Below are 26393 nucleotides of genomic sequence, written 5' to 3'. Positions count from 1 at the left end.
TGATTTCTTCAACCTATCAAAGACTATAACTATTCTTGAGATTAAGGAAAATGATGAAGTCATTGTTGTATTCTTAACTCTTAAATTTCTTTTATTAGAAGAATGTCTCTATGTTTTCACTGTATTTGTTATTCTGAATTTTTTTACTACTGAATATACTAATTCAAATATTTGACTTTTTAATTCTAACTCTTTTTTATACTTTTGATGTAAGTGCTATTTTCTATAATTATGTTGATGTAGGAAGAGAGTTTCAACGTTGTTGAAAGTATTAAAGGTATTGGAAATGTTAATGACTGGTGGTATTACTCTTGTGTTTGTGGGAATCCTTTGCAATTGTCAAATAATTGTTTAAGTTGTTGTCGGTGTAATTCCAAAGTTAGCAATCCAGTTAAAAAGTAAGTACACAAAAGTGTTATTTGTTTATTTTTTTCATTTATTTTTAAAATAGAAATTGATTCATGACTCAATTTTTTTTTATTTTTTTTTATGTGATATGTGCTATAGATTCGGAGTTATTCTCAATGTTGAGGATCAAACAAGCAATTATGTGTTTATTTTGTATAATCATGCTGCTGTTGTTTTGTTAAAAACAAAGCTTCTTGATATTTTGGATAAATTTGAAGCTCAATACCAAGTAATATTTATTAATGAAATTTGTGTTCAGTTTTAGAATAAAAAAAGTGTTCTTTTACGTTTTATACATTATATAATATAATTTGTTTAAAATTATTTTTCATGTTTCAGGATTGTTATAGACCTTTGTATCCATCTTCATTTGATGAACTTTTTGGTAAGGAGGTGCTTTTCAAAATTAATAGAAAATTTGTTGGTTATACACCATATGTTGGTAGCATTAAAGTCATTAATTGTTCTGACAATTTTAAAGTTGTGGCTAGGTTTAAAGCTGATGCAATCTCCAGTGTTAGTAACTCAAATCTTATTAATTAGTTAATGATTTTACAATTTCTAAATTACTTTTTGATTGTCTCATAAATATGAATTATATCTATTTTAACTTCTATATTAGGTTGTTGATCTATATTTTCTCAGAGAAATATGAAATCACATGTATTTTTTCAAATTTATGAAGATGTAACTCAAAATTCCCAAGCACATGATGAGTTTGCACATATTAGAGTTAGAATGTCAACTGATGCTCAACTTATTGAATCCATTGAATTTGATTATGATCATCTAAATGTTTGTTATGATATTCAAAAGCTGGTAACTAATTTTTTTTACCTGAGTATTGTTTATTAAGGTTTTTATATTTAAATTCTAATTAAATGTTAATCTTGCTAATTTATTATATGTTGGAGAATGTAGGATTTCAGTGTATTGATAGTTGGCACAATTACATCTATTTTTTATGATAAACAATGGTGGTATTCAATTTTTCTTTGTAGTGGAAAGATAGAAGCAAACCAATCATATCCATTTTGCACATTTTGTTGAACACATTGCTCAGATGGTCATCCAAAGTAATGTTCTATTGTTAATTAATTATATATATATATATATATATATATATATATATATATATATATATATATATACTATAAATTGAATATGTTGTATTGCATTTAAAGGTAGATATTGATTGTTTATTGCCGTTTAGTTTTTATCCATGTTAGGTATAAAGTCAAAATGTTGGTCAGTCATTCTGGAGGTTGTAATTTATTAATTCTTCATGATCAAGATATAAGCTATATTTTGAAAAAGAAGTGCTCAGAATTCTTAAAAAGAATATGCATCTTTCTTTTTGGTGTGTTGTCTATTTTATTATAGTTGTGAATGAATTATTTTTAGCAGAATATGTTTCTTTTATTGAATTTATTAAATTACAGATTTTTCTTATTCTTTTTATGCTTAATATAATGATAATCTATAATCAGATTTTATTTATTTGGTAACAGAATGATGGTTATCATTCCAATAGATTCAATTTTTTCTCCAAGTTAATTGGAATAAAATTAGTATTCATGGTGAATTCACAAAGCATAGAAAATGAGATATGTCCATATAATGTTTATATAATTTGTGATGATCTTTTGTTGGTTCAACTATTTAAAGATGCTTAAAAGTATATATCAAAATATATGGTTAGTTATTTTTTAAATTTTTTCAGTAGCTTGAATATAATATTCTTTGTATATAATAATGTTTTTTTTTTATTTTTTATCTCTTGAATTATCTAATATTATTCATTATTGTGATAATGATATCCTAGCCATGTATTTCATCTTCCACTTCTATTTTGTCCTCCAATAAGTGTCTTATTTTTGGAATTTTTTTTATTTCAGTTCTCATTATGGCAATGATCTTAAATATACTATATTCCTGCTTTTATTTGACAGAATGCTTCAATTTGTATTGCACAACAATTTATTTGCAACAAGAATTTGGCAACTCATTACAATAATATGTCAAGAATGATTAAAAAATAGCTGGAAGATGCTTTTAATAATTATGTCCAAGTAAAGAATATTGACGATGATAGAGCAATGTTGAAAACAAATGGTATCAATTGAAGTTGATATGTGACGTTTATGATTGAAAAATATTCCTTCAATTTAATTTGAGTTTATGTAAGTAGATTTAAATGATCTAAGTGATTTGAAATTTGATGGTATTACTTTTGGAATCTAGACTTCTTTATCTTCCAAGGTTTAAATATGTATAGTATGTGAAGTTAGTTTAACATAAACTAGTGTCATTACTTTTGGAATTAATATTACATCTTGAAACTTAGACTTGTTGATATTCTAAGATTTAAATATGTATAGTATATGAAGTTGTTAGTTTGTCATAAACTAATGTTATTTAATAATGACATGAAATGATCTGTGTATCTATCTAATATAATTTGATTTTTTTGATATGGAAAAAGTCACTTGTAACATGTCTCTGATTATTGGATGTTCATATTAACAAAAATTTAAAATGTTTATGAAGCAAAAAATTTCTGATATTATAAATAATGTCGAAGTTCTTGTGCAATTGTACGGGTCACACACTAGTATCTATATAAAAATTGATTTGTACAATAAATTGTCCCTTATCAAAAAAGATGGTTATTTTTTATTATATGTGTGTTAACTGTTAACTAAATAAAAAACAAAGGTACAAATATTTGGATATAAAAAGTTGTATTATATAATAATATATTTTTAACAAAATTAATTATTACAATGTTTTTAATTTTTAGAGAATAGTCTATTATTTTCAAGTAATATAAAATAATTTAATTATTATATTTTTAATTAAAAATAATATCAAATAATAATTAATTTTAATAAATAAAAAATATTTTTTTATATATTTATTTACTTTATATTTATTTATTTTAAAGCAAAAGATTACACTTACCATTTTAAAATATTTTATATTAAAATATATTTATTTATGTATGCATTAATATGTTCTATATTTATAAAGTCTATTAATATTTTTTTATAACATTCTTTGATTTTTATTTAGTAAAATCTAATAATTTATAAAATATGGCATATTCAATGTGCACAAAATTATTGTGAGATTATTTTAGATGTACATTTGTTAAATTATTAGACTAAAAAATTATATTAATAAAATTGAATTAATGACTAAATAATAATAAAAAATAATAAATTCTGATAACTCTTAATATTTATGTTTTGATAATTTTAACATTATTAAAGTCTAAAAAATGAACTAAAAGTTAACAAACTAACATACTGAAAATAGATTTTATCTCAATAATCTAACAATGAATTCTACTACACCTACACTAATCTCAATATAATATTTGCACACATGAAACAACAACAAAAAATGACATGCAAAACATAAATTTAAAATTTATCTTTTACGAACTATTTTAAAGAAATAAAAAATAAATAACCTCTATAAAACCAAATCAGATATTAAGGTCTTAAATCAAAGTTATAAAATTCTTTATCATATGTCACTGTTTTAGCTACCATATTAACTATAAAAAATAACAAGTACACATTAGATGCTACCCATAAAAAAGTCTTTAATTAATATTTTTTTTTCACAAAATACCATATTACTATTTTTGCAATGTCCTACAAGGCATTAAAAGTTGAATATCTATTTTTTAGTGGAACAAATTTGTTTGTTACAAAGCGTAGAATAATTTTTTTTCGATTGTTATGGATAAATATTTTTAGATACTATGCAAAGACACAGATATAAATACGAAATACAATAAAACATGATATAAGATATATAAATACACAAATTTTAAATTTTTAAGGTTTAATTTTAAAAATAGAATAAGATAAGACACTAAAAATAAGACACAAAAAAAGATACAAAAATTAATATTTTTGTATTTTATTTAGTAATAAATTAGAACAAATTACCAATTTATTCTCATTTTTTCATTCGAAAAATTTAAGAAAAAATATAATACTAAAAATATAATTATGAAAAATTAATAAAAATAATAAAAGAAAAAATAAAAAATAAATTATGTCCCTCATTAGTGTATCAGTGTCCTCCCTGTCAGGATGGACACAAAATACACTAATTCAGTGTCTCTGGACATAATGTCTCTGTCCATGTCTCATTTGCCAAACATGCTTTTATACACTGAATACCAGAAGAAAATTTATTCTAAATAAATGTCTTACCGCACCCACCATGCCCATAAAGAAAGTAAAAACTACCAGAATTTGCAATAACAATGTTGAGTATCTCATCAAATACTAACCTTTGCTCATGAATCATCTTTTGTTTCGTATATAATGCTTATTTGGGTGCTGTTATCTTAATTTTTTAGCGTGTTTGATAAATTTCTAGTAGTAAAAGTAAAAGCACTAGAAAAATAAAAAAGAACATCTTTTTTGAGAAGCTGCGATTTACATCTTTTTTTAAAATATCCTTTTTCTTAAAAAAAAGATGTTTTTCATGTAATAAATAAATAAAAAAATATTTTTATATTATTATACATAAACATAATTGATAGATAAAAAGATCTTTTTGCATGAGATATCCAAACATAAAATTACTTTTACTTTTTTATAAGATCTTTTAAAAAAAGATAACTAAAAAAAGATCTTTTATTAAAAACTCACTCAAACAAGCCCACAAGTTTGTATGAGTCAACTAATTTGTGTCATATACTAATTTCTCCTCTATTAGTTTATTCTAAAAAAGACGAACATCAGACATCTCAGGATATGACATTAATTGATAGTCTCTTAAAGATCTTGCATTACAGTTGAGTATCTTCTCAATCTCAATAAGGTAGAGGTTTTTTAATTCGTCATCAGTCATGTTTAGTCCTAACAAAAGCACATGATGATTTTATGAATATTTAATAAGTAATTTCAAAATAAAGTAATAAAAGAATACAATCTTGATATAAAAAAAAAGACATAGTGAAATATCTTAATTTTTCAATGCTTTTTTTTTCTCATATAGTATCCCGTCAGCTAATAATGTCCAAGTTGTATTCCAAACACGATCTAGTTTGCTAACGCTATTAGATATCAGTAGCATCACAAATAGTTTTCTTAATTGATGGCCAGATGCAAGTTTAACTACCTCGTCAATAGCTGCAATAAATTCTCTATCGTCACACAGTAGTCCCATAAAATAGCAAGCATCTTGGAAGTTAGAATATGTAATCCCATTAACTGTCCTAATAGACTCATATGTTATGCAACCTCTCTGAATAGTTAACAAAATTCTCATATAGTAGATATTACCTGTACCTGGTGGAACATAGTTTAACCTCCCGATAGAATATCCTATTTTGCGTGGATGCCATTCGTTGCTTCTTTATCATAAACAGATTGATTTAAAAACTCATCCTACGTCAAAGTTTGACATGCTTCAAATTCTTTGTTGGTCTTCATCCATGCTAAGAATATCGTATATTTTCCTTTCTTTTCTTCTATAATCTCCTTAGGATTGTCATTATTTTTAAAGATGATATTTTGCTCTCCAGGCAAATGAAAGGTTAATCTCGTCACTGAAAGTCACCTCTAATAAATATCATAAGCCAAAGTTCTCTACACAGTCTTATATGCAGATAAATACCCACAATCATAAAATTATTTGATCTCATCAATAACCTGAGCATCTTCTCCATTGGATGCGTCCTTTAAAACTCTAATTGCTACCCTGTCTGGACCTTTATTCACGTACTTGAACAAATATTTGATAACATTTGACTTGTTGCAGTACTCTACATTAACATGCGCTTCATAAGAAATCAGCAGATATGCATTATATGGAACCACATTCCTATTATCCATATGGATTCCCGTCTTCTCGGTAACATCTATGGTGTCTCATCTTCTATATGATGGGTATTCAATGTAATGCTACTGAATGTTTTGGGATAATATTTGGTACAGTACCCATATTTTATGTAGGAAGATTTTGAGAAAGCTCTACCACATGGTCCATAAATCATATATGTAGACACAACTTTAAAGAATTTTGGGTACCAAATAGGATCAGGCAACTCAAACGATATTAATCGGTCAATTTGAGTTGTTGTTGTTATCTTGTGGTCTCCACTCAACCATAAAAGAATTTTATACATCCCTTATAACAAAAAGTCAAAAAAATAATATGTTATAAATAAACTATCTATTTTATATATGTGCTTTGATAAATTAAGGGTGATAATAAAAAATCAATAATATGTTAAAAATAAAAAATATTTTGCCATTTATTTTATAATAATTTAAAGAAAACTTTCTCTCGAAAAAAAAGTTGGATGATGAGCAATACTTGCATCTAACACTCCAAATGAAATTCCTTGCTTAAGATTCGAGATTATCATCTCAAGCTTAGTTTTGAACACTCTACACATTATTTCTGGTCAGCCTTCATCCTTTAAGTTTCTTGGATTGTTAACTCTGTCAATTTCTTGTCAACTTGAGTTACATGTCATTGTGATGAAGAGGTCTGCATATCTATATTTCTTACAAATTGTTATAGTATCTTGACAATTATTAAACACGTATCTCATACCACCAGTGAAGGATGCGGGCAGGATGACACGTTTACCTGTTTTGGAAGCATGAATCTCACCCCTAACAACTGCATCTTGAATCCATTTATATATATTACTCCTCACTTTATCTTGGTTGTTTCGACCGTAGATCAGCCTTTGTGCTTCAATTATGGAAAAGCAATCAACCAAGAGCTGCTGAAATAGTTTTTCACTATTAACAATAGTTGCATACACGACCCTTTTAATTGAATAAATATTAATTATTGTCGTTATTAACTTAGGAATAAATTTGAATTAATTCAAGTTAACTCATACAATAATTCAATAATTAAGTTGATCTCAGCAACTTATTAACTTAGCAAAAAAATTGAATTAAAATAAATTTAAATTAATTTTTTTAAAAATTTTAATTTATGAGTAAATAATTTAAAATTAAAAACTAACAACTTAAGCAAATAATAATAATTTATAATTTAAAAGAGTATTATGTAAATAACTTAAAATTTAAAAAGTAACAACCTAAACAAATGACTTAAACTTTAAAAAATAACCACCTAAACAAAACAACTTAAAATTTAAAAAATTAGCAATCTAAGAAAATAATATTTTATAATTTATAAATAAAATTTTAAGAATTCAAGAAGAGTAATATGCAAATAAATTAAAATTAAAAAATAGCAACCTAAATAAATAATAATTTATAATTTTTAAAAATTTATAGTGACGACATCTAAGCAAATAATTAGTTCAACAATATTAAAAATTAAATACATAACAAATTAAGAAAGCGTAATTTAAAATTTAAAAAGTAACAACCTAAGCAAATAATAATTTATAATTTATAATTTATAAATAAAATTTTAAAATTTTTTAATGACGACACATAAATAAATAAATTCCCAAACTCAATGTATGAGCGCCACATCAGCATAAGAGCTCCCCATTTGTATTATTATAATGATAAAAAATTTAAATTTTTAAAATTTAAAAATTAACAATTAGGTTAAAATTTTAAACACAATTTAAAAAAAATTAAAATTAGTTAATTAATCATTTTAAATTCATGAAAATCAAACGACGTAAAAAATATTTTTTTTGTAAATTATGCCTATTATTTATATTTTTAATATTAACATACCATTACAATTTAAAAACTAACTATCAATAAAATAGTATCAAATTATATACATATTTTATATTTTTAAAATTTAAAAATTAACAATTAAGTTAAAATAAAAACTAACGACTAATAAAATAGTATCAAACTATATATTTTATATTTTTAAAATTTAAAAATTAACAATTAAGTTAAGATTTCAAACACAATTTAAAAAAATTAATAATTAATTAATCATTTTAAATTCATAAAAATCAAACATAAAGAATACTTTTTTTTGTAAATTATGCTTATTATTTATATTTTAATATTAACATGTCAATGATAACATTTTACATAAAAAGATAAAAAAAATATCTATTCACCGATAACAAAATTTTTTTAACAAATTAAAATTCTTTAAGTGAAAAAAAAAATAAGTTTAATATTAAAAAAGTCATAACAAAATAAGTTGAAATAACAATCTAAAAAGATGAGAATAAATTTTTGAAATAAATTCAAATACATAAATTTTTAATAAAGTCAATATCAAAATTTCTAGATTTATAAAAAACAAATATATGATTACCCATCATCAATCTCTAATTTAATAATATTGTAGTTGATAAACTTGTCATCCTTTTCAAAAATCCTCTTATTTTCAATTCCAGCAAGATATCTAATAACATTTACAATGAATTAAAATAAAAAAAAGTTGTTATCATTAAGTTTGTTAAGAAAAAAATGCAACCGAAATTATCAATAAAATAAATAAATTTATCAATGAATTATACTTTTTCTAAAACAATAAACTTATCAACCAAATAGGTGTACTCGAATCCATGAGTATTGAGGGTGTCAAAACTCACAAAAATAAATCTAATTGGTATGTTAGTTTAAATTAACCATGTACTCATGATGTGTAGTCTTGAGTTACCCATATTGAATCCAATACCAAAATATCTTATTTGATAAGAGCCTTCTTAACTGAAGAGTGTATTTTCCTCCTTAGAATTGATAAACAAAAATTAAAAAATAATTAAATGAGGATGAACAAAAAAATTTAAAATATGAATAATATAAATTTAATATTATTTAAAAAATTGGTAGAAAACTCACGTATTTATCGAGCCAAACCATCTCAATTAACTATGGTAATGGAGAATTTTTGTAGCTTTATAGTGTCTATAACCTTATCTCTCGTATACGTACACACAAATTATTAACTGTAGGATTGATTTCTTCAATTCTGTGAATATCAGTCATTGAAAAAAGTTAAAAAATTTAGATTTTAAATATATGTTAAAAAAAGATTGATGTATTTAAATTGTTGTGCTGTACATGTCTTATAACTTTGAGTACCAGTTATTGATGTATTTTGAATTAGTTTTATAATGGACAAATATAAAACTAATTTTATTTAAAAAGTATAAACAAATTTAAAAGATAACTATGTAAGTAAAATAACCTAAAATTTAAAAAATAACAACTCAAATAAAACAACTTAATAAGCAAATAACTTAAAATTAAAAAGTTAAAACTTAAGTAAATAATAAGTTATAATTTATAAATATAATTCTAAAAATTTTTATAGACGATACCTAAGCAAATAAATTCTCAAACTCAATGTATGAGAGCACATCAGCGATTTTTTTAATTATTTAATAATATTAAAAATCAAATATCTAACAATCTAAGAAAATATATTTAAAATTTTAAAAATAATAACCTAAATAAATAATAAATTATAATTTATAAATAAAATTTTAAAATTAATCAACGAATTTTATTTATATTCATTATCATATAATAATTTATAATTGATAAATATAAAACTAACGCAAGAAACTTGTTAGATTACTAATGATTTATTTATTAAACTAAATTTAAATTAATTTTTTAAAAATTTTAATTTATGAATACATAGTTTAAAATTAAAAAATAACAACTTAAATAAATAATAATTTATAATTTAAAAGAATAATATATAAATAACTTAAAATTAAAAAATAACAACTATGCAAATAACTTAAAATTTAAAAAATAACTAATTAAGTAAAATAACTTAAAATTTAAAAAATAACAACAAAACAAAACAACTTAAACAAATAACTTAAAATTAAAGAGTAACAACATAAAAAAATAATAATTTATAATTTATAAATATAATTTTAAAAAAATTCTAATGATGACTCCTAAGCAAATAAATTTCTAAATTCAATGTATAAGCATATATATGAGTTCCCTATTTATATTACTATAAAGATACTATAAAGATAAAGATAAAAATAAAAATAAAAATATAAAACATTTTATAATATTAAAATTAAACTCTGAATTTATAAACGCGGCAAGAAACTCTAATTCCACAAAAGATGTTTATATCTTTTATATATACCTCCCGGAGCGGGTAAGAAGTAAGGACGGATACACCAGGTTGAGTGATTACCCGCCCCAACCGGATAGGGCGGATCGGGTATGAGTACTGCTGCCAATCCTACTTTTCAGCAAAACCTAAACCCTTTCACATATTCTCTTCACCGCCGTCCGCCACCCTCCTCCCCCTTCTCACTGTTTCCCCCTCTCACTCTCAAGGTTACCGCAGCACCGTCGTCGCGCTCCTGACCCACCCGAGAAGACCGTGGTCGTCGCGTGCCCGACCCAACCCGAGGAGAATCGTCGCGTCCTAGGCAGCACCGTCGCGTCAGAGGAGAATCATCTTCGTTTTGGTGACGGTTTAGTTTTGCATTGACTCCATCACTCCAACGTGTAAAAGAAGGTGGACATTTTTTAAATCTTTTCTGGGGAAATTTTAGATTTTTAATATTGGATTAATGATGTAGAACTACGTGTTTCCTTGCACCTTATTGGTGGAAAAATGGGACCCACATTTGCTATGCTTCTCTGGACCAATCACATGCGCTAAAAATTTTATTTTTATGCTTAGGAAAAGAAGCAAGGTTTTGGGTTTTTATCGGTTAGTTCAGTTATTCTGTCAAGTTCCGTGGAAAATTCCCACCTTTTTAAGATTTTAATTTCCTGTACAGGTGGGGGTTCTAGAACAGCGCCTGTTGAGGAAGATGAAGACATTGTTTTGGTTTGTGTTTGTTTCAGTGGTGGCTTCAGCATGGTTGCCACTCTCAGAGTGTTTCAAAAAACCCGCAGGGCTTGCTAGGAAAGAGGACATTCCGTACATAAAGTGCCAAGTTTGTGAGATTCTCGCTAAGCAGTTGCACCAGCAGGTGAAGAACAAGCAAGCTGAGATCGCTCCCAAAAAGGTTTTCTTTTCTGTTTTTCTATGTCTTTCAATTGATTCATTGTGTTTCTGTCAGTGTGTTTTATTGGTAAGATTGTTCTGTTCTTGTTTGGACTTATTATAATTTTGTGTGTGTTTTTGGGATGCTAGATCTCGGAGTATGAGATCATTGAGATAACAGAGAACGTTTGTAATCTTAAGAAGGTAGAAGCGGATTGGATATTGCGCTTTGATATTGTGGAGAAAGAAGATAGGCTTGAGGTAAGAATGGTGGTTCAATTTTTGCATTTATTTGATGATTGTGTGTGGTTCATGCAATCTTTTTTGGGTTTTGGATTGAATAACAATAAAGCAAGAGTTTTGGTGGTTACATTGCTTTTGTTTTAATACCTGCACATTGATTCTGCAACTTCCTTTTATTGTTTATCAGTTAGTTGAGCATGACTCTGAAGGACAGTGCAATTCTGAGTGCAAGACAATCGAGCGAGCATGTCAGGAGGTATGGAACTTTGTGTGATTTTCGCTCGGTGCATTTGTTTGTTGCCAATGAATTGCACACCTTATTTTCTTTTGGTTCTGAAATGGAAAAGTTTATGATGAATTATTTTCAAATTTTCAGGTTATAGGGTATTCGGATACAGATGTTGCTGAATATCTATATAGTTCCAAGCCTGATGCTGATTCATTGTACAAATATCTCTGTAGAGACCTTACTAAAGCATGCAGCACCAAACCACCCCCTGTCCCTAAGGTAGTGGCAATCTGAAATTGAGGCTTTGAGTTTTATATTTATTGTTTACTTATTGCTTTCAAAAACCAACTATGCGCTTTTGTTTCGATTAATGTAGTTATGTGCTTATAGAGCGATGCCAACTATGTTGCTAGTTCAATCTAGCTTATGGGATTACTGGTTATAGAACATTAGAACAGCTGGAGTATTTCCTTATAGCTGATAGTCTGCCCTAGATTAAAGTGTAAAGTGTAACCCTTGATGAGAAATCAAGATTTTTTTTTTCATGTCCATGGTTTATTTTCATGCAATTCTCAGTTCACTTTTTTATCAACAACACTTTACCCACACCTTACACCTTAGGTTCCAAATTCCATAATCCCAACCAAATGAAATATCCATTCTTTGAAGTAAATAGTTTGGGAACTATGATTCTCTTTCATGCAATGATATTGTCATAATGTGTGATGTGTAATATGCTCTTGCCATTATTGTTTGATGTTTTGTAAAGCTACTTCATCTCTAATCAGAGTATCCTTTCTGTTCTGTAGGACAGAATCCCTGGTGAAGCTTTTGTTGCTAAGTCTGATAAGGAGGCTGAAATGGAAAAGCTACTAAAATCTATGGAGGTATTTCCCTTGTTCATGTTATATATCTTTGACGATTTATTGTATATCGCTATATCTTAGGAGGAGGGTTATCTTTGTCCTTTATTTAGCTCGATGCATTCTGTTAGTTCTTTAGCGGTATAGCCTTATGTCCTCACTTATCTAATTCTGCACCAGGGCATGCCAGGAGCACCTGGCATGAAAATGTACTCAAGGGATGATTTAATGAACATGAAAAACCTTGGTGATGAAGATGCCGAAGAGGAAGAGGAAGATGAAGATGAGGATGATGGCGATGCTGCTTTTCCTGGAAAATTGGTACTTTCTCTTTTTTCATATTGCTTTAAAAATGGCATGTACCTTTATTTTATTCATGGCAACATACACTTGATTAAAATGTCATACAATTGCTGACCAATCGAGAAATCTGCATATTGTAGGGAAAAGTTCTGAGAGAAAAGGAAAAGGGGAAAAGTGACTGGAAACAAACGATCAGAAAAGGAATCACAGATACGACTGTGACGCTGAAGAAACATGCAGACCGAGTTTCCAATCGCTTAAGACAGTGGTGGAGGGCAAAGAAAACAAGTTCAAAGAAGGGAACAAAAGGAGCCAAGTCTGAACTTTAGCAAGTCACAAAAGCTTACAGCCTTACACTGCATTTCTCTAGATTGTTGAAGAACTGCAGGCATTTCAACACCAGTTTGTTACATGTACAATGAGCCTGTGATAGCCAAGAGGAAGGATCATAGAGAAGCAATCAAAATGAGAACTTTAAGTGACCACTTGTCAATTGGAATGTTTCATTTTACAGTCAAGAATTTTGCTCTATTCATGTATCTTAATGAGTCAGTTTTGATGTTGAGGGTGGGTGTATAGTGAGGGCTATGAGCTTATGATGTTCTCCAAAGGTTTGTTTTCCTTTTTATCCCCCTTACTCCTTATTTTTAGAATTCTTTTCTCTCAAAAAATTAGTTTATAGTGTCTTCTATATTGAATTCCCTTATAATTGTGTTGAAACATGATTGATTAGGATATATGATGTACGGATATGGTACGACACCATGAAGAGATATGCCGACATATGAATTTAAAAATCTTATAAGACACGATATTTATATAAAATATAAAGTATTTTTTAGATAAATTATAATGATATTTTGGTGTTTTACTAATATTAAAATATAAATTATATTTTTTTAATTATTTTTAATATCTTTTTTAATTATATAAAGTATTTAAAATATTTTGTTTTAATAATTAATAATATATATTATTTTTAAATTTATTTCAAGAATACATGTTAAAAATAAGGTTAAAAAATGTATTGACATGTGATGATATTTAGGTGTGTTTAAACGAGTTTGAAGAATATTTTTTTATTTTTTTATTAAGATACGATTGGACACAAAAAATACGTGTGTCGACGAATACCGTATCTAAGATATGTCTGACATACAGATACAACAAATAAAAAAATTGTCTTAAAACAAGTAAAGGAATATAAATTGCTTAAAGTGTAAACAACAAATCATAATAATCAGTACAGATTAGGATGAAAAATAGAAGTTAAAACAAGTAAAGGAATGTAAATTGCTTAAAGTGTAAACAACAAATCATAATAATCATCTGAGAACAAGACTAACTTTAATGTAATGATATTGATATGGGCACTCCTATTTTTAATAATGTTATATCATGAGCGGTGCTTCTTTAGGTACTATTAATTTGATGAAAATTTTTTTTAATAATTTTTTTTATATTTTTAACGTATTTGATAAATTTTTAATAGTAAAAATAAAAATACTAAAAAAATATTTTTTTTGAAAAGTTATAATTTATATTTTTTTAAAAATTTTTTAAAAAAATATTTTTTACATAATAAATAAATAACTATTTTTATATTGTTATATCCAAATATAACTAATAGACAAAAAAATTTATATGAGATATTTAAATATAAAATTACTTTTACTTTTTTAAAAGATTTTTTAAAAAAATATAATTCAAAAAAAAAATTTCTTAAAAATTCACGCAAATAAATTCGTAATTTTTTTTATCTATATTTGCATGAATTTGCAAAAAAAATAAAGATATTATTAGAATAAGGATGACATTATCTATTTCTCTAATTTTATATAAGCACATTAGATCATCATAACCATCTCTACTCAGAATTTGTGTGTTAAATTTCATAACATATTTTACTTGTTTATAGGTGTGGATACTGGATACCGGCACTATGCTGCCCATTTCTTAATGTAGATAATAGTTTGAAGAGTAAAGTATTGTTTTTGTCCTTAATATTTGGGGTAAGTATTAAAATTATCCCTAACATTTTAATCGTTCTATTTAAGTCCCTAACATTTTAAAATTAACTCAATGTTGTCCTACCGTTAAGAATCCGTTGACAGAATTGACAGCGGGACAAAATTGAGACGATTTTGAAACATTAGGGACTTAAATAGGACGAAAACGTTGGAGACAAAAATGATATATAAAAATAAATTTTAATTTAATTTTATCTTTCAATAATATTAATTTTTTACTGTATATAGTATTCAATTATTTTTTAATTACATCTAAGTAAATTACACTTAATTACATTACTTTCATTTTAAATAAATTTATTTTTTTATAATTTTAAAGAATTTTAATATATTAGAGGGACAAAAGGTATAATTTATATTTTATTGTATATATATATTTTTTGTTCCTTTTCTGCAAGTTTATATACTAGTCATTTTACAAAAATTTCATGATAAATAAAAATCTTTAAGAGTAAAATTAAAAAATAATTTATTTACAATAAAAGTAATATGATTTAGTATAATTTACTTAGATGTAATTAAAAAATAATTGAATACTTTGTATAATAAAAAATTGTTATTATTAAAAGATAAAATTAAAATTTATTTCTATATATCGTTTTTGTCCTCAACGTTTTTGTCCTATTTAAGTCCCTAACGTTTCAAAATCGTTTTAATTTTGTCCCACCGTCAATTCTGTTAACAAATCCTTAACGACAGGACAACATTGAGTCAATTTTAAAACGTTAAGGACTTAAATAGGACGATTGAAACGTTAGGCACAACTTTAGAACTTACCCTAAACGTTGAGGACAAAAACGATAATTTATTCTAATTTGAATAAGCAAAAGTTCTTCTTAAATTTAAATTTGTTTGCTATTAATGTACCAAAAATAAATATTACAAGTACTCCCAATTAATCACAAGGTACAAGAATTACATCAAGGTTTATTTTGGTCATAAGAAGGTTGAAGGAGTATTAGAATGAAAATGACATTAGCAATCACGCAAATTTTGTATACTTGCTAACAAATGCAAATCTATTCACTGAAAATTGATAACAATTAAGAAATAGTTGCTTACGGGGTTAATTATCTGAATAAAATAATATTTTAAAGAGGAAGTATAGAAAGTCAATAGAGTATTTGTACAATGTGTACAATGGAGATTTAGAGATGTTTAATTCAGTAGGATATCAGATATTTATTATCCCTAGTATCCAGATGGTTATTCTGGATAGTATGGGTTTATTGTGTTTGAGAAATTAATAATATTTTACAATGTATGTTCATTTTTAATTCATATTACTCCAAATAAATAGCTTATTATATACTATAAATATTCCATTGGCTCCCTAATGAATTCTATTTTAAATATCATTACGTCCAAAAAAGCCAGAACAGCAACTATGAATTTATAAGCGAATTTGAGCAAAATGTGAAAATACAGTTACAGTTCCTCAAACAGCAACCTCTACATTAAAATATAAAAGCGGCAATAATTGCTGTATCTTTTTTTACTCTGTACTTTGTTCCCCTCAAATTGTGTTAATTCGTAATTCAATTTCAGTCTTGCTTAATTTGCTTTCAAATTATTGTGCTGTATTTTTATTACTCTTCTCTCTTTTCTTTTTCACGGAATAATAAGTGAATGTTTTTGATAGTGTTTGTTTGTGCAACCGAATCTTATTCTCATCATAAATTAGAAGTTGTACGTTGAATGTAGGCGTGACTATAAAAGTATTATGCTATTTCATTTTCTAGAAGTTCTACTATCATTTGCTCTGTAACTACAACTTATGTTTATCAAAGAATTATGCTATTTCATTTTCTATAAGTTTAATGAAGGGTGTAGTCATGAACAGGAAATTGATTTTTTTAATTTTTTTAATACTTGAGAAAATGAAGTGTGATCTTTTATCATTAATTTTATAAGTGGGATAAAAAATATGAGAAAAAACATTAAAAAATAAAAGATCACAATTAACACCATCTTTTTTCACTGGAGAGGATACACTTCCCTCGTGAACAAGGGGTAACATAATTAGGAGAATAAAAAGAAAAAGGGGGTAACAAACTCGATAAATTTAAAATAAATGTAATGGAAGAATTGGCACTGACTAAGCTAACTCCAAGCTATTCCAAAATCGATGCTCCTCGAAAATCAAGATGCAAGGAATTAACTAATTAATCAATGAGATTTTCACTTTTATAAGAGGTGCATTGCGTTGCATATATTTAACTATTATGATGATGTACATTGGAGTCTTAAATTAGTTTCGAATTGTGACATACACTGAAGTGGTGCCAATCGAACATTTTTTGCTTATATAAAGTACATTAGAGTGTTAATTTATCTATAGATTTTATATTTTTATTTTAATTTATATATGAATATAAACTTTAAAGTATTATTTAATTATTAGTAAGGGTTAGATGGGTATTTACAGAAACGGATTACCGTAGAAAAAAGTTTAAAAAACTAGTAGATTTTGTACTTTTTAGTTATCAATTAGTCATTAATAATATTTTAATGGTGTGAAATTACATTTAATAGTATAGATTCATTCAATTTTTATTTAATAGTTAAATGCTGATGAAAATTTAACAAAAATATTAGCCCCTAACATTTCTTTATTCGCTAATAATAATGAAACATGTAGCATTTTAAGTTAAAAAAAAAACGCGAAATTGTGTAAAGCAAAAAATTGCCTCTACTTGTCCGAATGCTATTTCTATTTTTATTCTTATTATGCCAGTTAAAATAATTAATGTCATAATGTATGATAAAATGCAATAGAAAATATTATATTATTTTGGACCAAATAAAAACGGAAAAAATCCTATTATCTGATTATATGAGTCAAATAAACTAAATATAATAAAGTAATAATATTTCAACAATAATATTTAAAAAACAAAAAATCAGTTAAAATAATTTAAATTTATTTTATTTAATATTTATTAATTATAGTTATATTTAATATTTATTAATTATAGTTATAATTAATAAATATTAAATAAGATAAATTTAGATTTTTTTCTTCTTCTTAACATTACCGATATCTCATATTAATATGAAATTAATGTGAGACAAATAAAAAGAAAATCATCAAATCTTCTATATATATATATATATATAATTAATGTGTGATCAAATGGAATAAAAATGTTGATTTTTTGGTCGAAATAAAAATGTAATTAATGCAAATCAAGCATTTGTGTTATATAAACATTGCAACCGCAGACAATGAAAACATCAAGTAGTAGGAAAAAATAGTCAAATTTGATTTTCTTTCTTTCTAATATTACTTAAATTTATTATTTTAACTCTATTTTTACTAGGTTTTTTATTTAAATAAATTAAATAAATATTTTAATTACTAAAATAAATAATTATAAAAATTATTATCGAAATTCATCCCTCAATCTTATCTCATTTATAGTGTAAACGAGATAATACATGTGCGTGTGACACGTGTACATCTCATTTACACTATAAGCGAGATAAGGTTGAAGGACGCCTGTATATAAATGTCGTTTACAACGAGGTTCTGGATCCCAATCTGAACCTTTCGACAACTTTCTCCTCTCTTTTACCCCTTTCTGACCATATTATCGAGTAATGCGAAGATCGCGTGCAGATGCACGTAATCAGGACATCAACAGGCAGAATGCGACATGGCACTACATTGGGGCAGCCAACTTTGCGATTAGTTCTATTATCTTGAGTTTTATGTAATTCCATATATGTATATGCATGGTTAGGGTAATTGCCACAAACTATAATACAATTTGTATCATTAGAAATAGGTCACTGATAGAAATTAATAATTCTAAGAATGTGGTTATCATTTTTTGTTAATTAAGTTGTTAACTATATAATTATTAATTTAGAGTTTAAATATTGGGGTAGATATTTTTCAATCATCGAGTCTAGTTTATTGATCAGATGTTTCTTAATTTATTAATTTAGTTAGTAATTATCGAAGTTTGATAACTAGATTATTAAGTAAAGTCAAAGTTTGATAGTTAGATTATTGATTACTTTATTGAATGTTTTAATTTCACGTAAGGCAATGAGACTGTGTGTATTAGTTGAGAATAGGAGTGGCAATGGGTAGGGTAGGGTAGGGTTTGAAGCCAACCCTAACCCTACTCGCGGGTTGAGATTTTTATATAAACTCAACTTTACTCTATCCGCGGGTTGAGAATATCCCAACCCTAACCCTACCTGTTCTCAACCCGCAAGTTACAAAAAGATGCAAAATTATTATATAATTTCATGATAATTTAAATAAAACTGAATTTTATGTAAAAAAAAATATTAAATTATTAATTAATGAACTTTTTTAGTGGCTAAGGATCTTTTACATTTAGTGAGAAGATTTTTATTCAATATCCACTTAAAACATATTTTTATATAAATATATAACATATACATATATAGGGTGCGGGTTGGTCGGGTAGGGTTGAGGCTTAACCTGCACCCTACTCCGACCCGCACGAGAACCCAACCCGCACCCTATCCTACCCGCTGCGGATTGGGTTGACAACCCTACCTGATCGGGTGGGGTCGGGTTGGGTACCCACGGATACGGTACATGTTATCACCCCTAGTTAAGAAAGTACATATTAGCCAAAACAGTTTGATATGTTGATGGACCTATACAAATTTTTAATTTTTAATAATTGAAAAATATTTTTTTTGTCAGAGACCTCGCCTACTCCTGCCCCGACGAGTGTCACACATGCTTCCTTCACTTGACGCTATCGTCCCATATTTGAGGGAGGCTGGATTCGGCGACACGATACCTCTCAAAAATTTTACTTTTGACAACTTCCTAATCATGGCATTCGTGAAGCAATGACGTCCGAAGACCCATACGTTCCATCTGTCGTGGGGTGAGACCACTATCACCTATAGGACATGGTGTACTACTTTGGGCTACGCGCACATGGGGACCCAGTTGGGAGTGCTTCCGTGACTTCTTCAGGTGGTATGGCACGGAGACGTGAGAGTTGATGAAGCGGCTGCTCGGTGCTAGACCTCTTGGACATATCATTCGCTGTGCTCTCCAGCACACTGAGGCACCACAGACATCGTCGGTTGCAGTTCGCTGTTAATGTCCTTGATATACCAGAGATTTTTTCAGTGGTGTCCACCTGACCGATGGATTTTCATGTATTCTATGGCTGCAAGGTAACAATTGTTTATGTCTCGCTTATGTTTTGTATTTGTAACTTGTTATGACATTTCGTAACATGAACTCGAGTGTACAAAACCACCACCACCAATATCACCAACCTCGACGGAGAGCTCCGTCACTTGTTCCACCATGATTCTTCCATGAATGTCAAACATGAGTTCCACATATTCGTCGCCCAGGAGCCGAAATAGTCGAAACTGAAAACTCCATTAGCCAATGTTAGTGTTTTCTGCATATAATTTAATATTTCCCTTAGATTCAAAGAAGCACAAGTTTTACTTTTTGTCTGTCCTATCATGTTTTGAAACTTATTGCTAACCATTCCTGACTTTAGTATAACATTTCAGACTTATTTTATTTTTGTGTTTATTATGTTTAACTACAATATTCTGTATTGCAAGACTTAATCTTTTGAAATCACTTTTCTATGGTATCATAAGTTAGTCCTTCAATTTTTCAATTTAAAAAACTTTGACTCCACAAATCCATCCAGAAATGGTAATTGTTTGACTATGAGCCTGATTGATTTTTCTTGACTATGTTTCAGGTTAACATCTTAAGCCAAATCCGTCTAACAAATAAAGGAGATGGACCAAAAGTGGCAAAACGTCTAATAGATGTTTATTTTGCGCTGTTTAAGGTACCAGTTTTACCAAGGAAACAAGTGTTATTGGTTTTCATAGAGACCTTCCCCCGACACACCAAAAAACAAAAAAAAAAAAAATTTGACAATATACATTTTCGCTACATTGTTACGAAAAAGGTAAAATTGAATAAGAAATATATTCACATCAGAAATCTTTAGGTATTAATCTCAAGTGCAAGCAGCAATCAAATTTCTGCTTGATTTTCTTGCAGGGAGTGAATAGGGCATTTCCTTATGTGTCAAGCACTGAAGTTGATGACATTGTTGATGTTCAAACCCCAATTCTTTTCCAGTTGTTAAGTATATTTGAAAGCCTGCAAGAATCAGATAGCCAGTGATCGATTTTACGGTGCATTGTACTTTAAACTTCTGCTTCCAAGGCAATTAAACATCTTTTTCTTGTTTTATTTATTATACCTCTGTAATTCTTAACTTGTCTGTATTTCTAAGTTCTAACTACCTTGATTTGAGGCAGAAATGTTAGTTAGACTTGTTCTAAGAGCAATGAAAAGAGATGTAAATTCAAAGCGTGTGGCTGCATTTTCTAAACGTCTATTGCAGGTAATCATTGAACTGCCTTTTCATCTATTTCTCTTAATATATAGAGTAACATGAATCAAGTTTTTGATTTTTTTTCTTTTATTTCCATTTCTATTTTTATTTATTTATTTATTTATTTTGGCTTCAGGTTGCATTTCTGTGCATGCCTTTTTCTTCTGTCTGAACTCCTTAAAGCCAGACCACCTCTATGGTAAGGCTAGTTGTTTTTTGGTGTATGCCATTTTTATTTATTACATTTAAATTGGACTAGTTGCTAGTGAGAAAATTTTTAGTGACTTGTATCAAATGCTTCAAGATCAGACATTCCTCCATTGTGTGTTTGATGCTGATAATTACAGCAATTGAATTATCCGGTCAACATTCTAATTTGAAGACAGTATCAACTAGTATAAAAAGTGATTTTATAACTTGCTTTTTCTATGTTGTTGTAAAAGCTGAAAACTATTTTTTCTTACGCCTTCCTCAAAATATTTTGTCTTTTAGGAAGATGGTGTTGCAGAATGAATCTATTGATGACGAACTTGAACACTTTGAAGATGTTATAAAAGAAACTGATAATGAACCTAGCACCGTACCCAAAAAACAAGCTGATAATATTACGGTGACTACCTAAGTTGATTCCGTATCTCCTACAGTTTCTCTCCGATAAAACTTCTGAACTTCGTTTTGCAGATGGACATTAACAACCACTTGCTTGGCAAAGAAATTCTTTCACTCGCCGAAGAAGATGTTCCCCCAGAAGATCTCATCTTCCACAAATTCTATACAAACAAAATGAGTTCTAAACCGAAGAAGAATAAAAAGAAGTCAGCTGATGAGGAGGATGCTGACTTCTTTGATGATGACGAGGAGGTTGAAGGCGGGGATGAGAGCGATAATGAAAAGATCGAGAATCTCTTTGGATACTGCTGAACCGGACAGTTATGATTATGATGATTTACTCAGTGTCGCTGAAGAGGAAGACGATGACTTGATTGGTGCTACCGATATAAATGAAGATATACCATCGGATATGTCAGGAGGAGAGGCTGAGGATGCCATTGATGTTGATGACGATGACAACGACGACAAAAGAAAGCTCAAACAAAAACAAAAACGCAAGAGTGAAAAGGCATCTCCATTTGCAAGTTACAAAGAGTATGTGCATCTAATGAAAGACGATGGTGATGAGAGTCACAGGACACAGGAAAAACCTGCCCGAAAGAAACACGAGTCCAAAAAGAGCAAAAAAAATACTAAAATAGACTAATTGCATTATTCTGATTTTACATTGATGCTTGGTAGCATCGTTAGCACACATGAAGCACAATACCAATTTTTCATGTCATATCAAAACTTTTTGTATCGTTAACTCTAAAATGAATTGATTAGACTTAGAAAATTTCATTAACATTTTCATCACGTGGAAACCACTACATAAATAGCGTCACTGCCAACTCAACAAACCTATTGTTCAAGCAATGGCAATTTCAACTGTTTTAGATTTCGGTGGTGGAGGGTGTTTCTCAACAGTAACCGTAAGAATCTCGTTCTCACACTTGGCTATAATGACGGAGGGGTTAGCATTCTCAGGCAGACGGAACTTCCTTTGCAATTTGTGTGGTGCTCTCCTCTCCAGCCTCAGGTACTTGCAGCCTTCATCATCACCGTCTTCACGTTTTCTTTTTCCCGTTGCTCCTAATAACAAGTACGTTCTCGTCTTCCACTATTACCTGCATAGTTGTGTTTGGTAAAATTTTTATTTTTCAACTAATTTTTTAAAATTATAAAATTTGTATTTAATAAATTAAAATTAAAAATAATATTTATTTAGAACAAACAACAATAAATACATTTGATAAAATAATTTTTTAAAATTAAAACATTATAATAATATGAATATAAAAATTAAATTTAAATATTAATTAATATATAAAATTATATAAAAAATTTTAAAATACTTTTAATTTTTAAAAGTTGCAAAAACAGTAGCATCAACTTTTTAATTTATCCAAATCTGACTAACATTTCATTATTAACGCCTCTTAAGAAATCAATGACATATATTAGCTGTAGTGGCAGAAATAAGTACCTGAATTTCAGATTTGGAGAGACCCGGAACATCCATGAAGAACACATACTCTTTGGAATTGTCCAAAATATCCACTGGAATGTTTGAAACTATCCTGCCCTCTCGAGTGTAGTTATGGCTATGATGAGAAGAAGGGAACAAGATTTTTTCCATTGTCTCTGGTAAATTGAACAGATTGAATGAGTCAACAATACTCGCCATCTTTACAAATTATCACTCCGAACATGAATTTTTATGTGGGTTCTTCTTGCGCTCTCTGAAAGTTCGAAAGTTTTTAGACGAGTTTATTGTTTTATATAATGAGATCATGAAAAAGTGGAAAAGAGTAAGAAAAGTTCGAGAGTGGTAAACCAAACATTCTGGAACTGGAAGGATTGTTTGGATATCTCGGTACACGTGGAGCTCGATTGTGCTTCGTATTTTTTTAGGAATGCTAGGGGACTAGCAAAAATTGTGATGTATAGCCATCAATTAGCCATCATCAACATTTTTAATGGTGTGAGATGACATCTAACGGTATAGAATTTCTCATTTTCCTTTTGATGGTTAAGTTCTGGTCAGATTTCAATAAAAGTGTTGGCCCCCTAAACTTTCTCATTTTATTATATGTGTCTTAATCTTAAAAAGAATTTGCCTTCGCTATCCCTTTCAGCTGATCATGTATTCATGTCACCCATTTTAATAGTAGAGTAAAGGATAATTAGGTCATGATTTTTTTTGCGGACATTTTAGTCTCTAAGAATTGAAAAATATATTTATATCCTTCACCTTTTTAAAATGTGGGCAAATTTAACTCTCCGTTAAAGTGACTCCGTTGAATTCGACGGAAAAGTTTGACGTAGTTCTCGTGGCGCTGACTTGGTACGGAGCACACGTGGCATGTCACTTTTCAAAACAGGACATATTAGTCTTCTTAGACCAAAACATGTAATTTTTCAAAATAGGACATATTAGTCTTCCCATACCAAAACGACGCCATTTCACCCAGACTCCGAATCTTTCAAATTTTTTAGCCTTAATCCTTCGAATTCACATAAACAATGGAGTGTGTGAAGAGGGTCACTGTCCTCAGCCACCTCCAACTCCTTCCTCAGCCTCTAACCAGCTCTTCAACCTAAGGCTCCAACGAGATGCCGCCAGGGTTCACGCCCTGACCTCCATTACCGCAGCTACCAACTGGACCTATGCCAGGCCCCTTTCTCCTAGATCCGGTTTGGGTTTCAGCAGCTGAATCATCTCGGGTCTAGCTTAAGGAAGTGGCGAGTACTTCACACGCCTCGGGGTTGGAACCCCAGCCAGGTACGTGTACATGGTGCTTGACACTAAAAGCTATGTTGTTTGATAACCCTCTCTGCCATCGCCTTGACTCTACGGATGCAACCGGAACAAGGTCTGCCAGTATTAGGTCACCTACGACGACGGTTCCTTCACATTCGGCGATTTCTCCGCCGAAATCCTCACATTTCGAAGGAGGAGGGTTGTGCACGTGGCACCGGGTGTGGTCACGACAACGAAGGTTTATTCATCGGTGCCGCTAGCCTTTTGGGCCTGGGTCGTGGAAGGCTATCATTCTGGGCTCAAATCGGACATCAGTTCAACCAGAAATTCTGATTGCTCCTTCAGGAGTGTGAAGTTTCAACTATAATTCCATGTTCCATTTCAAAGTTTCATATTTTTGGTATAGCTTCTACAACTGTTGATTAAGTTCAACTTAGCTTCTTTTTTTACTTTGTTTTAAGGTGGTTAAACATTTGGTTCAAACTTTTTGAAATAGCTCTGGTAGCTTTTGATGTTTGTTTCTGTCAATTGGTGAAGCTTGATATTGGTCAAATTCTACTTTGAGTGGTTGCACTGTATTAGTCTTTGGCATTTGATAATTTGTTGAGGAAGAAATTGTATTAGTCTTCTCAAATCAAATTCTTCTTTTGTGGGTTTGTTAGAAATTGTTAACAGAGATTAGTAACTGAGTTGTAATTGATTGATTGGTTATAGTTTTGTTGGTGTAAAAAAGATCTATTGTATCAAATTGTATTCACCTTTTATTGTTCTCTCAATATATAACCTTCTCTGGTTTTGTCTCAATTCTCAAAATTCTATGATGGCCACCATGGTTCTCACCTTTTATTGCCTCAATTCTCAAAATTTTGTGCTAAAGTCTGGTTGGTTTGATATCGCATTTGACCTTATAAAAATACAACTTTATGTTTTTATGAAGAGTTTTTGATAGCTCATGGTACGATCTGGGAGAATGTCATAAGCAAAGATGATATACAGAAGGTTCTAATTGGGGGGTGCAAATCCAATAGTTATTTACATAAAAGAAATCAGGTACAAAGAATACAATGCACAATGCCAGCATAAAAACAACGGCGTCGTTTTGGTGTGGGAGGATTAATATGTCCTGTTTTGAAAAGCTACACGTTTTGGTCTGAGAAGACTAATATGTCCTATTTTGAAAAGTTACATGCCACGTGTGCTCCCGTAACGGCCAGGTCAGCGCCACGAGAGCCACGTCAAACTTTTCCGTCAGGTCTAACGGAGTCACTTTAACAGAGGGGTAAATTTGTCTGTGTTTTCGAAGGGTCAGAGACATAAATGTATTTTCCAATTCTTAGAGATTAAAATGTCTGCAGAAGAAAAGGTCAGTGATATCCTTTACTCTTAATATTAAGATCAACATTCTATAAAAAAAAAATTAATGTTATTTTGACAATCTACTTGTACAAAATTTCGATAACCTTCTTACGGGTCCATTCCTTGCAAGTTTGAATAAGCCGAAGCCATGATACGGGTATACTTTTGTTTTTTAATGTTCAAATTAGTCTTTACCTACTACGGAGGCCTAGACCAAGAGGCAATCATATTGCCTCTTAATGAAGCTGCACCAAGTTCGAACCCAGCTGAGACTGGAAAGAGGTTTGA

General features: G+C 28.9%; 1 protein-coding gene and 1 pseudogene across 2 annotated transcripts; one reads left to right on the top strand and one right to left on the bottom strand.

The window, feature by feature from the left end:
• Positions 1–10430: 10430 nt before the first annotated feature.
• LOC112796301 (uncharacterized) lies at positions 10431–13677 on the top strand. Of its 2 annotated transcripts, XM_025838680.3 has the most exons (8): positions 10431–10860; positions 11129–11359; positions 11488–11598; positions 11768–11836; positions 11957–12088; positions 12619–12696; positions 12853–12993; positions 13116–13677. In XM_025838680.3, the coding sequence occupies exons 2-8, from the start codon at positions 11162–11164 to the stop codon at positions 13302–13304; spliced, it is 918 nt and encodes a 305-aa protein (XP_025694465.1). In that variant the 5' UTR covers positions 10431–10860; positions 11129–11161; the 3' UTR covers positions 13305–13677. The 2 variants fall into 2 exon arrangements, with proteins under 2 accessions (XP_025694465.1, XP_072091171.1); XM_072235070.1 differs by lacking the exon at positions 10431–10860 and having other exon boundaries at positions 11021–11359.
• A 9176-nt stretch (positions 13678–22853) lies between these two features.
• On the bottom strand, positions 22854–23672 carry LOC112794202 (17.4 kDa class III heat shock protein-like; annotated as a pseudogene).
• Positions 23673–26393: the final 2721 nt, after the last annotated feature.

Source organism: Arachis hypogaea, chromosome 4 (genome assembly GCF_003086295.3).
Source record: "Arachis hypogaea cultivar Tifrunner chromosome 4, arahy.Tifrunner.gnm2.J5K5, whole genome shotgun sequence".
NCBI lineage: Eukaryota > Viridiplantae > Streptophyta > Magnoliopsida > Fabales > Fabaceae > Arachis > Arachis hypogaea.
Note: the sequence above shows the minus strand (reverse complement) of the source record. Positions and strands in the feature narration are given on the sequence as shown.